This window comes from Oryzias latipes, chromosome 16 (assembly GCF_053564925.1).
Source record: "Oryzias latipes strain Hd-rR chromosome 16, Olatipes_Hd-rR_3.1".
NCBI lineage: Eukaryota > Metazoa > Chordata > Actinopteri > Beloniformes > Adrianichthyidae > Oryzias > Oryzias latipes.
Window position 1 is genome coordinate 23,382,146 of NC_136252.1, and position 22,676 is coordinate 23,404,821.

A 22,676-nucleotide genomic window follows, 5' to 3' on the forward strand; every position below is an offset into this window, starting at 1 on the left:
AAATACTTAAACAGTTCAGTGGTATTGTGGAGAGTGTCCACCCTGAGATTGGAAGGTTGTGAGTTCCATTCCTAAGCCGAGTCATACCAAAGACTAAAAATAGAGTAGATAGAACAAAATAGAGTTGTCTGAGATGTTCAGCAGACATCTACAATAGCTATAGCTGTCTATTAGCTATCTAATAGAGATCTTGTGCCTGGTGGGTAAATTTAAAAAAAATAATTAGATAATTTAGCTTTGCTTGACAGGTAAAGAATTAGAAAAATGTAATTTTACACCTCTGGCAAATCCTGTCTTACTAGAGAGGATTTGCCATAATCATGATACATCTGACATTAAATGTATAAAAGACATGAAAAAAAAGAAGAAGTCTGTGGTTGGAGACAGGAATAAACATGTGCCACTGGAAGCTGTCTCCTAAAAAATGATTTGAAATCTTTGCTTTTAAAAAAAATATATTTTTACTGCTTGGTTTTTACATGAACAGGTACAATTTTTTGAAATAAAAAGAATAATCACAGCTTCAAACTTTAATTTGTTAATAATCCAGTGTCGGTTTACACACAAGGTCATAGTGTCACACAATGTAATGCATTTTATTTGGGCACACAAAACGTACTTTTACCCTGCTGTCCCATTTTTGTGACGAACTGTGCCCAGATAAATGTTTGACAGGAAGAAAAGCATCAAATCCCAGCAATAAACACAAACGTTCTTCAATAAATAAAAGACGGACCTGTCTCTCTTGATTGGATTTCCTGATTCACCATTCAGCATTGCACTGTAAACTAACAAAAACCCGAATAACACTTTAGAGTGTCATTGGCAAAATAAAGAAATCCTATTAATACTACAAAAAGACGAGGACAGACCAGAAAACGGTGTTGGCTCTCAGAAAAACATGAATGTAGGGATGCAGAGCCATGTTTAGTTTATAATCTCTTGAATTTATCATTATATATATAAAAAGAAATAGCTTTAGACTTAACAGGGAAGTGTTTAAGGATGTAAGGATGACAAGCACCTTCTCTACAAATATCAACGTTTTTTTTTTTTTTGTTGAGTTTTTGTAAAGTCAAACATGCAAGGATGAGGGTCAAGTAATTTGATAGAATGTTGGAAATGCCTCTTCTCCTCTGTGAGTAAGTAGTTTGTAAAATGTTGCACTTTCATGATGAATCAGGAAATTAAGATCTTTTTTTTTACTCCAAATATTAGGTTCCCTGAGATTAAAAGAACGATAACTGCAGCGGTGGGATTAACCCTACCAAGATAACAATTCACAATAAAATTGTACAACTGAGCATACGAAACAATATTAAACAATTACAATTAATTAAATACAATAAAACACATTTATTGTTTACCTTTAACTCAATTTTTTTTAAAGCTATGAATTGCTTAAAGACTGACACAGTAAAACCAAATTTTTGCCTCTGTTTTATTTCAGAAGTGCTATGATTTATTTCATAACCTGGTAGAAAAAAAGTATGGTGACGATCAGGAAACCCAGGAACCACCAGTAAGAATCTGTAGAAGAAATACAGTATATTTATTCATTTGCAGACATCAACTCACAGGTGCCGTGAATGTTAATCACTTTTCCATAACGAAAAGTATTCAACTTAAATCTGTCCTTTATTTTTGAATCATAAGGCAGAAGAAATGAAAAGTTTCTCACCAATAAGAACATGTGGCCTTTGATTAACAGTCTAATTTAGTAAATTAAATACTTCAAAAACCTGATTTAAACATTTCAAAACATATCTTTAGCCTCTACAAAGTCATATTTGTGGTAAATACATACCTATCTTAGGAGTTTCAACCAACACACTGACATCGAGAGGAGCATCCAGTCCTACGTGAGACACCCTGCAGATGATCTTGGTTCCTGGGGGGACGGCGGGAGGCACAACGAGGTGAGACGACAGGGAAAAAGTCCCGTCACTATGCTGCCGATGGCTGGTTAGGGAGCCCTGGTCTTTGAAGAGTTCTGGCTCTGTGGCAGTTGGAGAAACAAAAAGCCACTCCATCTGAAAGAGAGACCACCAGAAGCTGTCTGTTATCGCTATGGCAAGCGCCACTCTGACAAAGTTGGAGTTCTTTCAAGGACAGACAAACAATTATGATCATATTCTTGGACAAACAGAAAGGTTTTAAGGTTAAATTTAAAGGGTTTAAACATCTGTGGTGATTTAACTGCAGGAATTTTCTCTGAGCAAGAACAATATTTGAAAGCAGCAAATCATTTGTTAACTATTTTCAGTTTCCATTTTAAGTTTTGATGCTCACAACACATTTTTAAGATTTAAAAAAAGTCTTTTAGGCAACACTTTTTATTTATTTATCTGTTTAATTCCATCCATCTTGAGATCTTTCTTTGTGGAGGGTTGATGGAGTCTAACACAGCTGCTGTAGGGTGAAGGCAGGTCATAGCTGGGGAGAAATTTGCATTAACACAGCAAAAACAAAAGTAAATCCTTGTTTTTTTTGCATCACTTTGTCAGCTCAGTACATATGTATTTAACACAACTGTATTAAATCTTAAAGTCATGTACAAATGTGTCTGATTAAGCTTTGAGTGAAAGCTTCGTGCGATAAGGCAGACCTTTTGAACACGCCTATTCTCAGATTTTAGTACGATTCATTAAAAGAATTTCAGCTCTACAAATAATAACATGGAGGTATAAAATCCTTTAAAGTCAATTTTTAGATCTATAATTGAACTTAAAGAATTAAAGAATTCTAAAACAAATGTAAATATTCCATAATCTTTAATACTAAATGAGTACTGACTTGAGCGTCCAGTGGATAGTAATTTCTGCTGAAGCACTTTAATGTCTGGGGTGTTTTCAACATCAACTTTTCCTCTGAGAGGGAAATATGTGGCGGTTCTGAAAAAAAAAGAAAAACAAACAAACAAAAGATATTAAAACTGGATGCATAAGAAATAGGAACTCGTGTTAAAAAGAAACTTACGAATGATGTGGAGCTGAATGACCTGCTGTGCGTGGAAGTGACCGATGCTGACGGTGCAGATGTAGGTCCCCTCATCAGAAACCTTCAGAGCTGGCAGAGTCAGAGACACGTTCCCCTCTCTGACAACCAGCCCAGCATTCATGCTTGAATCTTTCCTCTCCACATTCACTGAGGACACAAATCCCAGAGTTAGATGATGTCCATTCTAGATATAAATACTGTATACGATTTTTAGCTGGTTGCAATGTGCAACTCCACCACTAGATGCCGCTACAGACAATTAATTCAATTGATCTCACGCTGCACTTTGGAGCATCCTTGTAGGTTGCAGCAAACATGATTAAAAACATAAAAGTAATAATATTTTTTGTCTTCTAACCCCTTCAAGATTTTTATTTTATTTTAAATAAAAGCAAAATAAATTAATAAATAATATTAAATAAATAATAAAACTTTTCAATTAAAGTAGCATTCAAGCATGTGTTCATTTTAGGGGAACCACAAAAATAAATAAAATCTTCTTTAATCTTAAAACTCTTGCAGACTTTTTTTTACCGTATTGTATACATATAAATAAACTTTTTTGGATGATCTACATGTATTTTATGATAATATAATTTAAATGTAAGGAAATGTTGTCAAAAACAGACCGTAGATTTAACATGCTTAATTCTAGCGTTATTTTATATTTGTTGGAAAATTTAACGCAAAGTTCCAAAATATGTTTATCAAGAGGATTGTAAACATCAAAATTTCTACAGTTTGATTTCTGACATGAGAGCTTGTTTTTGAAAATATGAAAAAGTAACAATAAAGCATAAACTTTCAGGGTTCCTCTGGATGAAAAGCAGCAAAACGGTTTCTAAAAATCAGCACCATGTCTCTAAAATCCAGCGAGGGTTTTCCTGCTTGCTCCTCAAAATGCTGAAGGAAACTCATTCAGTCTTCACAATGCCCACCATCTGCATGGACGCCTTCTGGATCATCCAGCGTAGTTTTCAAGTCGAGTACTTTCCAGCCTTTTCCCCGGTGCTGCAGCCGCCATTCCACATCTACCTGGTGAGCTAACGGTACTTCTTGCTGCTTGAAGCCACAGTCGAGGACAACATTTCCCCTCAGAGGGGCAGACAAAGACTTGGTGTTGGAAAACACCACGAATATAGCTAGAACACCAATGGACAAAGACAAAAGGGAAAAAATTACAGCTTCTTTAAAAAAAAAAAGGAAAGATAGCAGAAAATTCTGAATATCACCTTTGGTTAGCAGAGTTCCTGACTGACTCAGAGGTAGACCCAGTTTGTTATGCATAAGCGTTGACTGATGCTTTTCCACTGGTAAAGTCTCCAGGATGAGTGAAATGCTGAAGTCCAGCTCCTCCACTGTGATGGACACCATGAAAAAAGTTTGATCTGAGCTGTCCTGCAGCCCCTTAGAAGAGTAACGACTTATTTCACACAACACCTCCAGCTCGTTGCAATCAGCGTGGAGCAACCGGTCTGTGTTGGGAATGTCGGGTGAGGTCACTGTCACAGCGGGATGAGACACATTCATCACAAGGTCCAGCATAAGACTTAGGTTGATGCACGAAGAAAATAGGACAGACCTGAAGCCTCGAACAGAAAGAGCTCCGGATCGGGGACTGAAGGAGGGACGAATGGAGAGAGCATTTCCAAAGGCTCCTCAGGGCCCACGGCAACATCTCGAAGGACAAGGGTGGCTGGCGTCCGAGAGAAGAGGGCACCACCTTCCATTCCACTGAGTCCAGACCCCTCCTCCACCAGGGCACAGGATAGCACTACATCTGCAGCTCCGTCAGCTGAAATACAGCAAGAACACGTCCACTTGTTTTTACCCTGCAGCCACTTTTAACAAGTCAAGGTCAATTTAAGCTCCACTAATAAACTGGCTTCATGTGAAAAGTTGATCAAATCTGAAGATTTGAAGTGAAAGGGAGACAAGTATGTAACTTAAAAGTCTTCTGATTCTCTAAATTATATTGTTTTATTTCTCAATTCATGCATTTATTGTATTGAGCTTACATTGAGGTATGCAATAGCTGGGTTCAGAAAATGGGTGCACATCAAGCACTTTTTCGGGTTTAAAGGCCCACTACGACCATCTTTAATTGTGATTATACCGTTTTTAGGCAAAATCAAAGAACCTATGTTGTTTTCTGGGACAGTTTCAGCAGAGTGGCAGTAGTTGTTTAGAACTCTAAGATGTGGGCGAGACTCTTGGTGCAGAGTGAGCTTGTCTTCTTTGCCCATCATCCCCTTGTGTGTGCTCTCTCCTGCTTGCTTACACACCCTCACCACCCAACATAATATTACCGGTGAAACAGAAATGGCTAGAAATAGTAGTTTATCCAACAGTACAGTTTTGAGTCAGAAAGATGTACATAACAAAAGCTAAAAAAATAATATGTGAAAAGCACAATTTTCTTTTGGAGTGGGTCTTTAAAAACAAGCCCAAGGAAAATAGGAGACTCTAACTATGTTAAATCCACTGTGACGAGATGATGCTACAACAAAAAGCCAACATAGACTATCTTACCATTCACGCAGGTAATGAACAATCCGAAGAAAATGATTTCAATCATTATCAGAGTGAAGTTAACCTGTCATTTGCCCATTTATTAACGATAACTGAATAACTACACTACAGCACTTTCACTTTTGATTTGAAAAGGTCTCACGACGCATCATTGGTTTCTCTAATTTTCTTTTTTCATAAACTATTCATTAAAAAAAACGATTCTCGCGCTCATCACAGACAAAACCTAATAATCGGACGAGTTACTATAAGTTATAATGCTTAGAAAAAACAGACTTTTAGCATCTCACGCGCATGCGCCGTCAAGCTTCAGAGAAGGGACGAGCAAAAAAGCAACCGGAGGGAACTGTCCAATGAGAGAGCAGGAAGGGAAGCGTCACTGGTAGCTGGGTCAAAAACAAAAATACACGTTTTGGTTTTGTTTTTTTCTTGGGGAATAAAAGACGTTTATTGGTAAAACAAAAGAGAGGCTTGGTCTCAGAAACTCTAACATTTATTAAATAAACTTAAACATGGCAGAAACTAAAAAGTAGCAAAAGAGTGATAAAACAGATGACCTAAAAACGAGGAACTGAAAACCAGAAAATAAAACATGACAAGACCTGAGACAATGTCACTAAAAATCCAAGCAAGAGTGCACAATCTTCACAACTCTATTTGAAATAAAATATTTTAAACAACTTTTTGTGTTTTGTGATTCTGGTTCATGTCATGGTAAACTGTGAGTTTGTTTAACTTTTAGTCACACAGTGAACTCTTTTTGTTTCTTTTCTTCTTACTGCCTTTCTGTTCAAACCTTATTATTACATTATAACTAACATATTATAGGCCTACCATAAAAAGTTTTGACAAATCATTTTAATTATTTTACCTTTAATCCCTCATATGCTCATTCATACGCATCACAGCAGTTTGGGTCTGTGTGCTTAAGCATTTCCAAAAGTGAGATTACACTTTTTCTGCAGAGACAAACACACTATAAAATAGGGAGTGTAGCATTGTAGTACGACTACATATTGTATTATCACACATTTAATTATACTTTATACTTATAATGCATTTTATTATAATTTTTATACTTTAGGATTATGCATTCACTGGGTTCTTTACAGACATGAACATTCTGTGAAGTAAGCGCTGAAACCTGCGTCAGTTTTTTGTCTGTGCCGAAAGGATGCAGTAATAACTGTCATTTGTACCAGGAACGGCTTGTCTCTTAACTTTCTTGCTTTTAAGGATGAGCACAGAGCCATTGGATGCCATCCCTTGATTTCCACATGTCGGGTTATAAAACCTGCTAGCTGTGAGGGGGGGGGACTCAGACCAGAGCAGATCAGAGCAGAGGCGAAGCGCTTCTTTCTGCAGATGCCGCTGGCTCTCCCTTTAACAAAAGGTTTGAAAATTCATGCAGACTTGTGTGATTTTTCCTTTTTCCCATTTGCACATCTGTTTTTTCTTATCCTTAACCATCCAAACCTGGGAAGGCCTCGCGCAGCTGCAACAGGAGCACACTATATAAGACTACTGGTCAAATAAATACTTTAACTGGCTTCTCTGTATAGTTAGTACAAGAGCTTGCTGCTAATCTTAAATAAAAATACACGTGCATGTGTGTGTGTGTGTGTGTGTGTGGTGTGTATATGTGTGCATATTTGTGTTTCTTAAGGAAGTATGTTCATTCAAACGATAAGTTAAGTACTAAATAAAAAATGTACATTTGAATTGTTAGTCTACTTTAGAGATTTAACATTTCAAAAATTGTCAAACTGGTTCTTCTAGTATTTAAGTAAAAATGTTTGGATACATAAAATAACAGAGGCTCTATTTTTAAGCAGTTTATTTAAAGTTGATCAGGTGTTGTAGTACGATGGCAAACATTCAACTGAACATTTAGTCGCAAAGTGTTTAGTTAGTTTTTTTATTTTTGTAAATAGGCTAAATCAATTTCTGTTGTTTTCCTTTTGACTTGAGCTGTTTCAAAACTGTAACTTTCAGTTTTCCTGCATGGTCCTGTTGATCCAGTCCAGATACTCAACCACTTTGGTGTAAACTCCATATGCCCCCGCCAACCCACAATCCACACCCCAGCTGACTATTCCAGCTACCCAGAACTGTTTGTTTTCAGTCAGGGTGAAGGGACTTCCACTATCTCCTTGGCATGCATCCTTTCCTCCCTCAGGGGTTCCAGCACAAAACATGTTGTTTGTCAAGTGTGGCACCTTGTGCTTTCTTTCCTTTAGCAAATTGAATGAATCGTTGCATTTCTTACGATCCACCAGTGGGAGCTGCACATATTTCATCCTATTTGTTAGAATCCGGGAACCGTTGTCATTTACAAGGCCAAAGCCAGATACCAGTCTGAAAAATGGGAAGAATCGTGGTGAATGAATATAAAAACAAAACAGCACACATTTACCACTGTTCTTAAAACTTTGTCAGTCAGTGTTTGCTCACCCTATCTTTCCAGTCGTATATGAGCTGTCCTTTGCTGGCAGACACACTGGCATTACAGCTGCTCTGAACGTGAGTGGATTCCCCAGTTTGATCAGAGCAATGTCGTTATTGTAGGATAAATCATCAACTGAGTCATAACCCGGATGGACATGAACGGACTCTGCGTACAGAGGAGAGTTTATCATGGCCCCCACTTCAGTGCCTCCTACATACATCTAAAGAAAAAAACAAAACATTAGAACTATTCTTTCAACTTTACAAATAGGTAGTGATGTACAACTGGAAGATTTAAGAGGGAGCAGAGATGCAGATGCAGACAGGGAAAATACAAATGGTGCCTTTTTTTATAAAGACCAACTCTGATGAAAAATGTGTTTTTGGTGTTTTTAGCATGTTCTTGTGGCTTTTTTCTCATGTTGGAGGACGTATATTAAGAAATATTAAGACAAAAATTGCATTTCTAAGTATTTCTTTAATTGAAACATTGTGAATAAGGAGCTGACGGGGAAAGAAACGCTGTTTGAAAAAGTTTGTAGTGACATAAAAGTTACAATTGGCACGCCACAAGCCTCCTGTTCTGCTCCATTCTGATGCATACACTTGCAGACAAATAGATCCGTGTACGTCTTCGTTTTCCTCGTCTGAGCTGGCTTTAAACTGTACAGCTGGATAGCTCTAACTCTGCTTGCTATTTTATTGCTCCCATAATGTTAGGTTGGGGGTGTGATGGGGCTGTAAGCTAGCAATAGAGCATGTAAACAGACATCTCTCAGTAGCTGGAAGGGGAAGAAGGTTGTTCTGTACCAACGGTGCCTTCCACATCTCAGAGGCAAATTTCTAATGAACTGCTACTTTGCAGGAACTATGTACTTGATAATGACAGGTGTTTTGATTTTGCCTAAAACGATATAATCATAATTAAAAACAAAAAAAAACACTAGAAGCATTTTTAAAATGGCTCAAAAGATGATTGGAATGGGTCTTTAATAAGAATTAGATTAGAAAAAACCTGCAATGAAAATTATATAAAACTGACTAAAATAATTACTACAAATTTACTGATTAAGTCACATGACTGTCCACAGGCCTGGACAGTCATGGATTATTGCCAATCTCTGCAGTCAAATATTTTCTGTAAATGACACTACCCAGGCAGCACATGTACATCTAACCAATGCTATCAAGATTTTTAGCAAAATTTCTTATCAAATTAATCTTTGCTAATCAGGAAAGACACTGTCCACATATGTAATCTAAAATAACCACAAGAATTCCAAATTGGTCTACCTTGCAAGGAGCAACCAAATCCAGAAAAGAAGTCTTAATGGACAATCAAAACACTTAATCCAACAACACTCCCAAAATGCACCTCAGTCATTGAATACCCACAGTGTGGGGAGTAATGATAACACACTCTACTGTTGTGTCAACACAATTTTTTCACACAAAAGCAGTAAAAAAAAAAAAAGTTGAAAAGTCACTCTGAATTAGAGAAAACCCAGTGGCTGAAAGGTGGTCTTCAAGATCCACCATCCTGCTTTATTTCAGACTACTATGTCCTATGTACAGGTCATTTAACGTTAAAATCCCACCATTTGGCCATGTGAATTCTGTTCTCTATATGGAATCTCCTGAGGGAGTGGCAGGCTGTTGTCACAGTGATCTATCAAGCAGAGAGGCATTGGGTCCCATTTTTGAAGAGTCTTTGGCATGACATGGCATGACATGACTGGTGATGGGAACCCAGTCCCAAAGCAGACACTCTACCACAAGGCCACTAAGCTGGTACAACTTCAAAGCATGTTCTGTCAATCCAAACTCTCATGGGTTTTGACCACCATGGTGGATTTTCTCCTGTTAACAGAGGGAAAACAACATCATGTTCATGTCTGTAACATGTGGCATTACTTACTTTCACCAAATCTTTTGAAACTTGTTGTCCTTTATGCGCCAACACATGAGCTGCTGTCATGATCCACTTGTCTGCTATAATGATACCTCCTCCTCTTCCTGAACCTACAGTCAGCAGCACCTGCCAGGGAATGGTGTTTTGTGGAGCGTCTTTTCCTCCAAAGATCCTCAAAAAGTCCCTTATCTCTTGTGTTGGCTGACCACACACTGGAAAAATTATTAGTGTCATTTTATTACACACAGGAAGACACCATATATAATATTCCATATTAATAATCATTCTTTTTCCAATACAAAACCATCTTTTAATATTTCAAAACTCCCTTGCAAAAACTTGTGCAAGGGAGCTGCAAAGAGTGCTTCACTTAATTCTGTTAATAAGGTAAATGTTTAGGGCCTCATTCATTAATGATATGAAAAGTGTAAGAGTCTAAGCCTTGTCACTGCAGCAGAGCCTGGCGACTGGCACCTAAACATATCAAACTTGGAACACATGACAGAATTGTTAGATCAACACATTTCTGTTCACGACAACCAGCACTGATGTTCAAACCTAGCAAGTAATAGATGATTTGATTGACTTAGTTTGACATCTGGACCTGTGCTTTCATGCCAAAGTGTGATCCCTCCACCCTCGAAATCTATTTGTTGTTTGGATTTATCAAGACTTTGCAAACTGTAGACTTGCTGACATTTGGTTGCCATTAGAAACATTATTCTATGTTATTCATACTCAATGTTTTTCTACTCTAAATCATTGCTGCACACAAAGCTCTGTAGAACAAATTTGCGGGTCAAACCTGGGAGACATGTCGGCTTGGTGACGGCCAGGTCGTTTGACCTCCACTGTCTGTCAGCTTCACACGTAAAAGTTACTTAGGCAGAAAGCAAACAGAGAAAAAAACATCATGAGACTTTTCCTGTGGATTTAAATGTGTACATTTGTAGCAAAATAACAACTGTGTGCATCGCGCTGACAAGACATGAAGAGAAGGTTCCAAAATGACTTTCATGAAGCAGTTTTGTTTATTTTAGAATGGGAAATATTTTTATCTCCTGGTCAGATTCTTTTAGAATAGTAGATTAGATGACTCTGATCATTGTTTAAAACCTACCCTGTAGTGCATTATTATTCCAGTAGAGACAGTAAAAGCATTTTTCCTGCTCATTTCAAAAAGGGTGCTTCCATGAAAACTCAAAAACATTTTTGGCTGTAAAAGTTTTGCTAAAGCTTTATGGTGAGAATAACTCATCTTTATAAATAATTACGTGCTGTATTGAAAGAATCCAAAATTTGTTGATAATTGATTCTTTATAATACAGTTACACCATGATACAAATGTCTGTATTAAATTTGGGATATTGGGTAAATAAGGTGCTTTTTTCCTGAACACTTTTCTCAATATTTTTGCATCTTAAACTAACATTGTTGTGAGAAAAAAATTACCAAATCACACAACGTATCAAAAATGATCTACAACCCATCTCACAAAAATTGATATTACCAAAACCTTTGTGCATCTTATCAAAGGGTATCTTAAGTTATTTTACAGATTCATTTTCTATCAACTTCACAGGGTTAATTAGTTGTGTTATTTACTGAACCTTGTGTTCCAATAAAGTATAAAAGTTGTTGCCCATGCTTACTGAACTTCAGTAAATACTTTGCTACGGTCTCTTTTTGAAATGAAAAGTTAAATTCTTTCAAATGCTCAGAAGTGTAAATCAATCGGTGTTAATGAACGTTCATGGAAAATTCAATGTTAATTTCTTACCATTTTGATCACCCTCAAGAGAGTAAAAGGGTTCATTGCAGTGATACTGAACAAGAGACAGATACTGATTCTGAGAGCCGGACAGGAAAGTCACTCCTCCATTCAGCAAAGGCTCTGGGTCTCCACAATCTATTACTAAAAGGAAGAAAAAAAGGATTAAAATTTTTTTTTTATTTCAAAGATATTGAAAGATTTTGAGAGAATGCTTCTGAAGCTCAGTTTTAGCTTAAAGTTGAACATACTGTGACATTCTGGCAGAGGGAGGTGCCACTGTCCATTGCTTTGACAAACTGTAGAGAAAGTCTTGATCTCCTGAGTGTTCTGACGGAAGTTGGTGTTCAAATGTCAGACCAGCATCATATTCCACACACTGAGAATCATTACTAAGAACAAAGTTTGGTCTAACCATCATTAGCTTGTAGCCTTGGTCACAGCGCACATATATGTGGTCTCTGTAGAAATATTCAGTCATAGACGGAGTAACCCTTCCTCTGGTTACACTACCGGGCATCGGGCACTTCATCCCTGCAAGCAAACACGTGTCACAAACTTCATTTTCTGTTCATTTGTTTTATTTTTTATGTGTACTCCCTCACTTCCTGTGCTGTAGTCTAAGCTCCAGCCCTTGCTCATCCCTTCGTTATCAGTGTGGTACTCCAAAGTGACAGAACTGGAGTTTGTGTCAATCAGTCCTGGGCTCTTTTTTCCACAAAGCTTCACAGGCTCTTTGTTTGGCAGCGTCACCTTTAGGAAAAAAACGCTGCATGATTTTTGCCATAGAGGTTATTGTCAAAATAAACAGAGAGGCTTCCTATCACCTGAAGCCAGTGATGGAGACAGTGTGGGCCATTCTCTGAGTCAACACTCTCAATGTGGAAAATGTCAGAGAAGTTCAGAGAGACGGTGAAGCCATTTTTCACAGAAATAACATACTGACAGGACAGTGAGTATGGTGAAAGGTTTGGATAGCCCGGACTGGACAGGTGTCCCTCTGGCTCATCGAAAATTCCATCGCCGCAGGTTACTGAGAAAGGGGTAAAGGAAAATAGATCAAAAGTTAAATTAGGATTTGTTCTATGGCAACTCGATTCCATATTTTGATTGACAGTACAGTGTTTTTGCATGTGACTCACAAACGCAGGTGCTCTTGTCTGAGCGAAGCTCATAACCATGGTGACAAGCACAGAGATACGAGCCGAGTGTATTGAGGCAGATCTGAGAACAGAGTGGGCCATTTCCTGTTTCTGGTGCAGAACATTCATCTACGTCTAATGATGGGAAGGTCACAAAGTCAGAGAGAAGTGGAGACGGGGGTGGCAGAAATGTTGACACAAAAGAAAAAAAGTCACCTATGGCTTGGAAGTGAGCAAAGAAGCCCACGTTTTGGTGGCGCTCTGGGTTGCTGTCGTCTGACTGGAATATGAGGGTTAGACTGTTGCCTGGAGACAAGATGGGCTGATGGCCTGGATGATTCCCATCACCTGAGTTCTCATTGCCACAAAACTTCCAGAGCAATTTTCCATTATGAAGAACCTGAAAAGCATACAAAAAAATCTGTTGGGAAAATCTGTGCAGCAAAATGATTTTTTGATCCTTTATGGGTCAAATTTAAGGATGTTTTAAATTAATATGAAACTTTTAGAACATATTGTTTTAGAGGAAAACGAAAGTATAGTTGAGTTTTAATAACATATCTATATATCTATATCCATTTATTGAAATGGAAAATGAAGTGTAACTTTAGCATCAGATGATTTAACTTCATTGGTAATTTGCAAATGAAGTTTATCTAAAAATCACGAGATTTTACAAGAAAATCTAACATTTTATTGTAAAATGTTATTAAATCATAAGTGATATGCTTTTTTTGAGGAAATTCAGTTTAAAGTTGCTGTAGAAAAATGGCTTTCTGACTGTAAGTGAGTCGTAATAGCAGCCGTCTGAAGCTTCAATGTCCAAGTGTGTGAAGGTGAGCCGAATCTGGAAGCCCTCCGGCACAGTCAGGTCCCACTGCTCCAGCGCATTTGGGGGATATGGCTCAGGATACTGGGGGGAATGGAGCTCCCCATGCATCACAGTGTCTGAGTCAGACAGCGGGAGACACTCACACACCAACACATACAATAGGAACCTGCATGAAAACAAGAAGTTTGATCAGTATGTCTGCGGCCCCTTGAGCCTCAGCTCAAAGCAAACAGCGGAGAACAAACAAGATGAGCACAACTGTGGAGGCCACAAAGCTCTGCAAAAACATGTCATAGGAGAGACAGACAAATCAGATCACATAAGTTAAGTTTGAATATTTTACGCATTATCGTTGCCGGAGGACAGTGATTGATTTCTTATGTGACAACAATTTAAATTTTGATTTAAACTTCAATTTTTAACTGGAAGTTGTTTTCCCTGCACAATTACAGCGGACATTTTCAATCAAGCATACCAGAGGATGAAAGATGTACGCGCAGTCCTGAAAACAGACATCTTCAAGAGGGAAGTGATCGCTTAGTCTAGCAGCAATTCTCTCAAATACTGGGGAAACATTGATGTATCAAAGTCTGTCTTGTGTGCTGTTTGGAAACCCACAGCGTGAATGCCAGGAATATGTTTTGTTTGTCTTGGCAAAGTCAAGTTGCTGCTTGTTTTTGAAATTCAGAGTAGCAAACAGCTGAAAATTACTTTTCAACCATATAACTGACAGGTAAAAATCCCCACATTTCTTGCTTTTAAATAAAAAAGTTCCCAAACTTTACTTTTTATGAGTATATGTGTGTGCTCCCATGTGTGTGTTTTCATTTTTTTTACATTCGTCATTATTTATTCCACTTCTGGAATATTCACGGACTCTATGAAGAAATGTGAGGACTTTTAAGGGCAAAAATGTAAAAACCTGGTAAAGGGTTTGACAATAGTGTTAAGATTGGGATAAAATAAGAGTTCAGAATGAGGACAGGGTTAGGGTAGTTTGTACAAAAACTATATAAATGAATGCAATGATTTAGTGTACTTGTGTGTGTTTTGCCATGTTTTTTGTGTCTCACTCATTGTCTGTATAAAAAATTGGACTGAGTGACCCCTGTCCTTGGTATTCCAAATAGGAAATACCCACTGACTCCAAAAAGCCAAAATCCCATAGACTTCTATTGAGAAATAAACAACTATTACTAAGTCATAATATTTGTCAGAATAACCAGTCTTGCTCTGCTACTTTTTTAACACTTTTTGGTTAATCCTATTTTTTTTAATGATATTTTGTCAGTAGTCAAAGTTATTCGCGTTATAAACGGACCGATCAGATCAGATACCTCAATAAAAGCTTGTGGTGCCCGCTGGCCCTCCAACATGGCGACGTCTACATCATGAAAAAATGGTGACTGAATTAACTATGATTGGAGCCATTTTCTATTGGTGACGTCACGCTCAGTCAGTCCAGTCAGAGGTCTTACTCTTTATCTGCACGTCACTCTGCAAATAATTACGAACATTTTTATATTTGGACATTTCATAATTTGCATATTTGCACACTACGACATACAACCACTACATATACTTTGTTAGATTTTGTTTTTGCACTGTAAATGGTGACTGCTTCAATTTCACTGTCCAAGTGGACAGGGACAATGTATATCTTACCTTATCTACTCAGCCACTGGCATGATTTCACCACTAGAGGAAGCAGTTGATATTTTTTTATACCTCACCATGGTTCAGAGCAACTACTGCTTCACTTGTTGGGTTTCTAAAAATGACATGTGATCATTGATTACATTTATTCACATTAGTGCAATCAAGTAGGGGTTTAGATACTGGTCAGAATCTGTCAGAGCTGCATTATTACTGCTGGATTGGCTCCCTGCTCATTTCAGAATTGATTTTAAGATTCATTTAATGGTGTCTAAATGTTTTAATGGTATATGCACATGTATGTATATATACTATGTATATATACTATTTTTTTCTATACTATTATGCATCTCATCTTATTCTCAATTTTATGTTTTTATATACATCTTATGTCTTTATTTATAGCATCTTTTCATGATTTTAATCCCAGTGTTCTTGTAGGGATCTTTTCTGCCAGGGCTTGCTGGTTTGGTCAGTGGTTGTTGCCCGGTTGTCGCTCCTGCTGGGGCGGCTGCAGTTTAACATTGCAGCCTCCCGACTGTGAAGTGGACCCCGTTGCTGTCCCGGTCCTGGTAGTCACTGTGGCGATGTTCCTACAGTCGAGCTGGCTCCTGGTATAAAGAAATTCCCAAATACTGTTTCCTCACAGCAGAGCCAAGCCTTACATTCTTTTTGTGTGTGGGGTCATGGGTCATATGTGTTAACGGTGGGGAGTAGGATGGGTGAAGGGTGGGTTGGGTTTTATTGTAATATTGTGTGTGTGTGGTGTTTTTTTTTAATGTTTTTTTTGTTTGTTTGTTTGTTTGTTTGCTTGCTTGTTTTCAATGTCGACAGAATGCCCGTTCCTCTTCTGAATGTGGCTAATCTGCTTACCTGCATTTGTCTCCAAAACATGAGCTGTTCCTCTGACGGATTCATTCCTGATCTTATCCATCCTTGTCACTCCCAAAGAGAACCTCATCTTTAAAGTCAATATTTTTTTGACTAAAATGATGTGTAAAACATGAAAAAAACACAAACATATTTCCACAATTTTAATGGAGATTTTACATTCAGTTCTTTGATTGTGTTTTATATCGTTTGATTGGTTAAAGAAGTGCATTAAGGCTGAATTTCTCCCATCTTGTCAAAATGCTGTCATTTTCAATATTTTGATTCATCATGAATCATGATATCAAAGCTTATGATGCAGTCGAAAAATAAATCATTGTAATATTTAATCTTCAGATGATTGACCATTGTTAAATGCAGAAATGAACCATGCTGTTCTGATTTCACATTAAGGATTTTGATATATATCAGTCATGACCTGAACCTTGTAAATGTGGTCAGTAGCACTGGAACATTGCACCTCTCTAAGTCTCCTCTATGGTATTTTTAATCCAATCTATGTACTTCTGCACCTTGGTGTAGTAGCCCTTGTTTCCCCCGTCTCTACATGGGGCTCCCCAGGACACAATGCCAGCAAGGTGATAAGGCCCTCTAGAAGAAGACAGCATAGGCAGAATAAAAGGACCTCCACTGTCCCCGCTACAGCTGTCCTTCCCCACTGCTCCAGCACAAAACATATTTTCAGTGAAAGTAATGGTTCCAACTCCTGGTAGGTCAGGTGTGTTTCTACAATTGCTTAGAGGATACGCTGAAATATGAGCATACATTAAGGAGCGGGATTTACGACTTTTCTCTGTAGTTCCCCAACCTGACACTGTGCCTACTTCGTTTTCCTGCACAACGCTGTTTGCATCTGGCAGACAAATGGGACGAAGGTTTGGATCTAAGTTCACCCTGGATTTGAACTTGATGAGAGCAATGTCATTGTCAAAGTTTGTTCGTGTGTCATGGGATATCCCTTTTTCATAGCCAGGGTGAATTATGATCCTCTCACAAGTTAGGATGTTTGTATTATCGGACTTTTTACCATCAACAAGTCCACCAAAGATTTGGATCATAGTTTCATCACATCCATCCACAACATGGGCTGCCGTGACAGCCCACTGATCGTTTATCAGCGATGCTCCTCCTCTATTTGGATATTTGATGAGAAGTTGCCATGGTATGTTTCCTAGAACTGCACTTTCACCTCCCAAGATTCTGGCTATAATGGGATTTGAATTCACACCGCACACTAAATGAAAACATAAAGTTGTTAGTACAGTAAAGCCTCAAAACACAACAAAAAAATGAAAAGAGGCAAAAACACAAGTCTCTTACCTTCAGTGCATTTTGGCATGTCTGCTTTGCCATCTGGTGTTACCCAATGACCAGTGGCATTGCAAGTGTATTTATCTGAATGACAGAGGAGAGCAAGTTGATGAAATGTACTGCAACTTACTTTGAAATGGAAAAGGAATGAATGGAGGATACTTATAATCACCATGCCCTTGCAGATTGTAGTAATCTGAACTGCATTTGAACTGGACCTCTGCATTGTATTGAGTTTTCTGTGCAGGTAAATCCATTAACTCAAGGATGCTGTTGCTTTCTATTTGCGGCAAACCACAGTCTGCAACTGTCCATGAGAAAATGCAAGGGAGAAGAGAAACTTACATATATACTGGTATATATATATATAGATAGATAGATAGATAGATAGATAGATAGATAGATAGATAGATAGATAGATAGATAGATAGATAGATAGATAGATAGATAGATAGATAGATAGATAGATAGATAGATAGATAGATAGATAGATAGATAGATAGATAGATAGATAGATAGATAGATAGATAGATAGATAGATAGATAGATAGATAGATAGATAGATAGATAGATAGATAGATAGATAGATAGATAGATAGATAGATAGATAGATAGATAGATATACATATATACTGCATATATATATATATATATATGCAGTATATATGACACAGTATATTGTAAGCAGACTCACGTTCACAGGTGTAGCTGGGATACCATTCGCCTACGCTTTGGCAGGTGGTTTCAAATTGTGCTGAAAGGGCCAAGGCTCCATGCTATTTAGCCAGAAGGTAATTTGAATAAACAGAAAAATGACGTTTTTATAAAATGTTATGGTAAAGTTAAGGTGTACTCACAGAATTCACGACATAGCCAGTGTCACATATCACTGTCACTGTGTCACCACTTTTGTATTCTTGTTTATGGGGAGTCATTTTGGAGTAGGCGATTACTCCAGGGTGGCACACTTTTTCTGCATACCAGAACAAAGGTGATCACTTAAGACAAATACCTTTAGAAATAATTTTTTTTTTTCCTGTGAGTCTGAGGTACCCATTGTCCCAAAGTGAAGCTTGAAGCCTTTGTTGTTTCCAGAGCCATCAGAGGTGAAGTAGATCTGGACATGATTTGAGTGAGTGGAAATGAGTGATGGAGGTGGTTTGTTGCCACAGAATGGTCCCAAAGTCTCAGTTTGAGTCACAATCTGTCAAACGAATTACACAGAAAGTTGTTGTTTTTTACAAATCAAGTTAAAGATAAAAATAACTATGTGTTTGCAACTTGAAATAAAAAGAAACAAACAAGAATTACAAATACAAATGTAAAGAAAAAAATAGAATGGATAGTGTTGCTTTTGCCATATTTCCTCAAATACAGAAAAATTGTATAGGGTAATATTACTGTCATTAGGAAACATATTCATGAAAACAAAGTTTTGCACAAATTAATAATTCGTGCACAAACTGAAGGATATTACCTATCTGAAAAGACTCCCCTAAATTTGTCATTTATATAAATTGTATGTACACATGTTTCTTATGGAATAATTTTTTGTACACAACAATAAAGTAGTGTTTTAGAACTTTATGATATCAGAAAATAAACTAAGATGAATAAGAAAAATGAGTGGCACAGAATGACCAGGAACCCAAAATGTACTAAATAGGGTTGTTCCTTTTTTACTAAATCAAAAGTTTCAACACAACTTCATCTAAACCTCAGCTTTTTTTAGTTGAAGTATGAGTCGTTAAGGGGGAAAAAAGTTTTCAGGAGGTTTGCCTGTGCGTATTATGATTCATATCTTACCCTCAGTGCATCTTTGCACTGACCGTCAGGACCTTGTTCCACATCAAAAGCATGAGAGAAGCGCAGCACCAGTTGATGGTGTGGCTGCACAGACAGGGTGTACTGACAGTTGGCATTCTCCGCATATGAGTCGGGCCATGAGGGAGTGGATATTTCACCTCTGTTCCTCCCAGACAGATCCTTGGAACAGCTCACTGTGTTTCAGACAGAAGTGCACCGACATCAAAATCAACAACACAGCATTACAACATCAACCTTTCTGCATCCATTTGACTACTTCTGCTTCCTCCAAACTCCAGTTTTTCACTTCTTGTTTTAGTACTATTTCTTCTTTCTTGGTTTGTCCTCATTTGTCTCACGCAAGGTGGTCAGGTGGTTGCAGGATTTGTTTTTACCATTGCAAGTGTGTTTGTCCTCAGCCAGTTGGTAACCATGGTGACAGGAGCAGCGGTACCCTCCAACAAAGTTGTGACAAAACTGGGTGCATTTGTTGATTAGGTCATCATCACACTCATCAAAGTCTAAAAGAAAAAAGCGCTGTTAGATGAAGACAATGACAGCGGCTAGCCTGCAAAAACCTATTGAGACAGTTTTTATGGCACACGTGACACCATTAATATACAGACAGTTTATCAAACTTGTCATTTGCTTGTATTTATTTAGCTTCTAAAACTTGTTTATTTTAAAAATCTTGTACTTTACTCCAGCTAACTACAGACCATTTAAGTTGTAAAAGAGGAATTTTTTTCATCTTTGTCATGAGCCCTAAATTATCACATAGTTTTCTGGTAGATCTTTTTTGTTTACCTTATTTGATCTTTCATTCAATGTGACTAATTATTACAACTTTAACAGCTGTCTAAAAATATGACCTTCCTTAAAAAAATGTGACTGGCAAGCATGCGACATCTAAGCTCCCATGCTAAAGTATGAAGGAGTACATTTGAAGCAATTACAAATTCAGTGTTCATTTAGCAAAAAAGAAAAAAAAAGACTTTTCAGAATGAAAGGTAGCCATTGACTCATTGGTAAATTAAAGTTCCACTCCTATCATCTTTTGATCTATCTGAAATGATGAATGATGATTATGCTGGTTTTAGCCAAAATCCAAATATCTGTGTAGTTTTCCAGGACATCGTTTCTGCAGAGCAGTTGTAGTTCATCAGAAAGAAATTGTTGTGGGCAGGACCGTTTTTGTGGAGTAAGCCTGACCCCTTTCCATCATCCCTTTGTTTGCACCCTCTCCCTCTATAGCTCACAGCCTCTCACACCCTCAACTTAACATTAGCGGTGCAACAACAACGGCAAGCAATATCAAAGCTATCCAGCTGTACAGTTTTTTAGCAGATGTCAGCCCAGACAAGGAAAATAAAGACATTATTAGATCAATTTGTCTACCAATGGATGCATCAGAAGGAGCAGAGAAGGGAGCTTATGGCCTGCTGATTGTTATTTTGTTTTTACAGTTAGTTTTTATTGTTTTGTGATAAAATATAAATATTGTCACTTTTTAGGTACATTAAGTATTTTATTTGCATTTATTTCTCCTTGAGCTTACCGTGGATGGTGTAGAAACCTCTGAAGCCGTGATGCCTCTTTGGGTTTGAATAGTCCGCCTGAAACAAAACCTTCAGGCAGCCACCAGGGGGGGAGATGAGAAAGGGGTTCACTGTGGACTCAAGTTCCTCAAATGTCATGGTTCCACAGAGAATGGATATTTGGTCTTCATCTGAGTAAACCTGATGCAAACAAGGAACAGGATTTTAAACAGAAATCACACAAACTTGTAACAAAGAAAAAGGAAAGTCTCTTCATTGGCGCTAATCAAGAGATCTGACCTTCAAGGCATCGTTCTCACAGTGTTGGCTGTCCTCCAGATCCAGGTGGATCAACTTCAAAGACAGAATGTGACCTTTGGGAGCACATCTACTCCAGTTTAAACCTTCATGAGGAGGGTATCCGTTGGGATAGCCTGGAGACTCCACCCATCCCAGCAGCATTGCGGAGGCAGAGTAACAAAGGAATAAAAGAAGAAAACTAGGAGGAGAAATGGAGAAATATTACCAAATGCAGCAAAAATTCAGATATTTTAAAAGCATTTAACAGAAAAGGGTAAAAAGTCGTACTTAAAACCCTTTTATTTCTGTAACCATTTGATCCCATGTTAAAATCCCATGACAATGGTATTAACATTTCTAAAATAGGTGTGTTTTTAGTGATTTCATCATCATTAGGTTTATGACAAAATCTGTGACTTTTTTTTATTTTTGACAACGATAAATTCAACGAGGTTGCAAATGGTAAATGCCAAATGGTGTATGCTTATATAGTGCTTTTCTACCTTCTTCAAGGCCCAAAGTGCTTTACAGTCACAGACCCATTCACCCAGTCACACACACATTCACACACTGGTGGCGGCTCCGCTGCTGAACACTGGTGCCAACCTCCCTCCAGAGGCAAGGTGGGGTTCAGTGTTTTGCCCAAGGACACTTTGACTCATGGGTGTGCAAGGCGGGAATCGAACCTGCAATCTTACGGTCATGAGTTGACCGCCCTACTGCTGCACCACGGCCGGCCTGCACCATGGCTGCCCGTGGTGCAAATCTGTCAACTAATGCAAAAAAACGTTTTTAAATGCAATAGAAATGCAAGAAATAATGTGAAAAAGTTGAGAACTACAGCTGTTGGAGGGTGTGAAAAATGAGACCAACGTCTTCCTAAACTATTAAGCAAAATTTACTCAGTATTTATGCAGGACAGTTATAAAAATCCTTCAACAAAAAACTCGTAACAATCGAAAGAAATGTGCATTGGAGCAATCAGTCACAGCAATTCCCCTGATTAATCACTTTCTGTTTGGGAAAACAATCTCATTGAGAGGAGGAAAGAAATTGAGCTGTGATTGGTCAGAAAAACTTAGAAATCCTTCAATATCTAAAAAACACCACATGGTAGTGATTCTTTAAATATTCAGAGGAAATTGATTCTTCTTTAAAAATAGAAAAAGATTGTGCAACACAAACTCATAAATACATATGAACATTTTAAGTTGAAGGACTAAATAAAAACACATTTCTTAAACATTCAATTCAATTAAAAATGTAACAACAATGTGACGCTCAAGAACTACATCTCCAAAACTCAAATGAATGCAAATATTGTGCAGCATTTTGCGTGTTTTAAAATGTAAAGATTGAATCCCACCTTGATCTCAACATTGTTATCCGATCAAATCTTTCCTCAAATAAACTCTCATCATCTCTCTTTCCTCTTTTTTTATAATAAATTTTACTTCCATTCTCCCCCTCCTTCTGCTCCTGCTTCCTGCCTTTCCAAAAAAAAAATTGCACCCATAAGCATTTTTTTTATTTATTT

General features: G+C 37.7%; 2 protein-coding genes across 3 annotated transcripts; both read right to left on the reverse strand.

The window, feature by feature from the left end:
- Positions 1-515: 515 nt before the first annotated feature.
- tapbpl (TAP binding protein like) lies at positions 516-5,830 on the reverse strand. Of its 2 annotated transcripts, none has more exons than XM_023964463.2 (8): positions 5,533-5,830; positions 4,583-4,795; positions 4,233-4,502; positions 3,939-4,142; positions 2,980-3,147; positions 2,797-2,894; positions 1,808-2,033; positions 516-1,530 (listed from the first exon to the last, which is right to left on the reverse strand). In XM_023964463.2, exons 1-8 carry the CDS (start codon positions 5,576-5,578, stop codon positions 1,463-1,465), a joined length of 1,293 nt encoding a protein of 430 aa, XP_023820231.1. In that variant the 5' UTR covers positions 5,579-5,830; the 3' UTR covers positions 516-1,462. The 2 variants fall into 2 exon arrangements, with proteins under 2 accessions (XP_023820231.1, XP_023820232.1); XM_023964464.2 differs by having other exon boundaries at positions 1,428-1,530; positions 5,809-5,828.
- A 1,606-nt stretch (positions 5,831-7,436) lies between these two features.
- On the reverse strand, positions 7,437-22,646 carry c1s.2 (complement component 1, s subcomponent .2). The gene is made up of 24 exons (XM_004077975.5): positions 22,506-22,646; positions 21,140-21,338; positions 20,860-21,040; positions 19,697-19,822; positions 19,302-19,495; positions 18,549-18,699; positions 18,353-18,468; positions 18,190-18,271; positions 17,668-17,802; positions 17,505-17,579; positions 16,651-17,418; positions 14,113-14,173; positions 13,587-13,803; positions 13,022-13,205; positions 12,806-12,940; positions 12,491-12,696; positions 12,269-12,416; positions 12,079-12,197; positions 11,915-11,993; positions 11,673-11,807; positions 10,698-10,772; positions 9,899-10,104; positions 7,987-8,201; positions 7,437-7,890 (listed from the first exon to the last, which is right to left on the reverse strand). The coding sequence occupies exons 1-24, from the start codon at positions 22,517-22,519 to the stop codon at positions 7,524-7,526; spliced, it is 4,188 nt and encodes a 1,395-aa protein (XP_004078023.2). The 5' UTR covers positions 22,520-22,646; the 3' UTR covers positions 7,437-7,523.
- Between the last annotated feature and the right edge of the window lie 30 nt (positions 22,647-22,676).

Bases quoted from the DNA above. Each gene is read 5' to 3' on its own strand.
- tapbpl (XM_023964463.2), bottom strand. From the start codon at position 5,578: ATGATTGAAATCATTTTCTTCGGATTGTTCATTACCTGCGTGAATG. The intron at 2,895-2,979 runs GTAAGTTTCTTT...TTTTTTTTTCAG, and splicing joins CATTCAGCTCCACATCATTC to AACCGCCACATATTTCCCTC. The intron at 2,034-2,796 runs GTCAGTACTCAT...TCTCTCTTTCAG, and splicing joins ACTATCCACTGGACGCTCAA to ATGGAGTGGCTTTTTGTTTC.
- c1s.2 (XM_004077975.5), bottom strand. The intron at 12,198-12,268 runs GTGAGGGAGTAC...GTTTGCTTGCAG, and splicing joins CTTAGACTACAGCACAGGAA to GGATGAAGTGCCCGATGCCC. The intron at 10,105-10,697 runs GTTTGACCCGCA...TAATTTTTCCAG, and splicing joins CAAGCCGACATGTCTCCCAG to TGTGTGGTCAGCCAACACAA.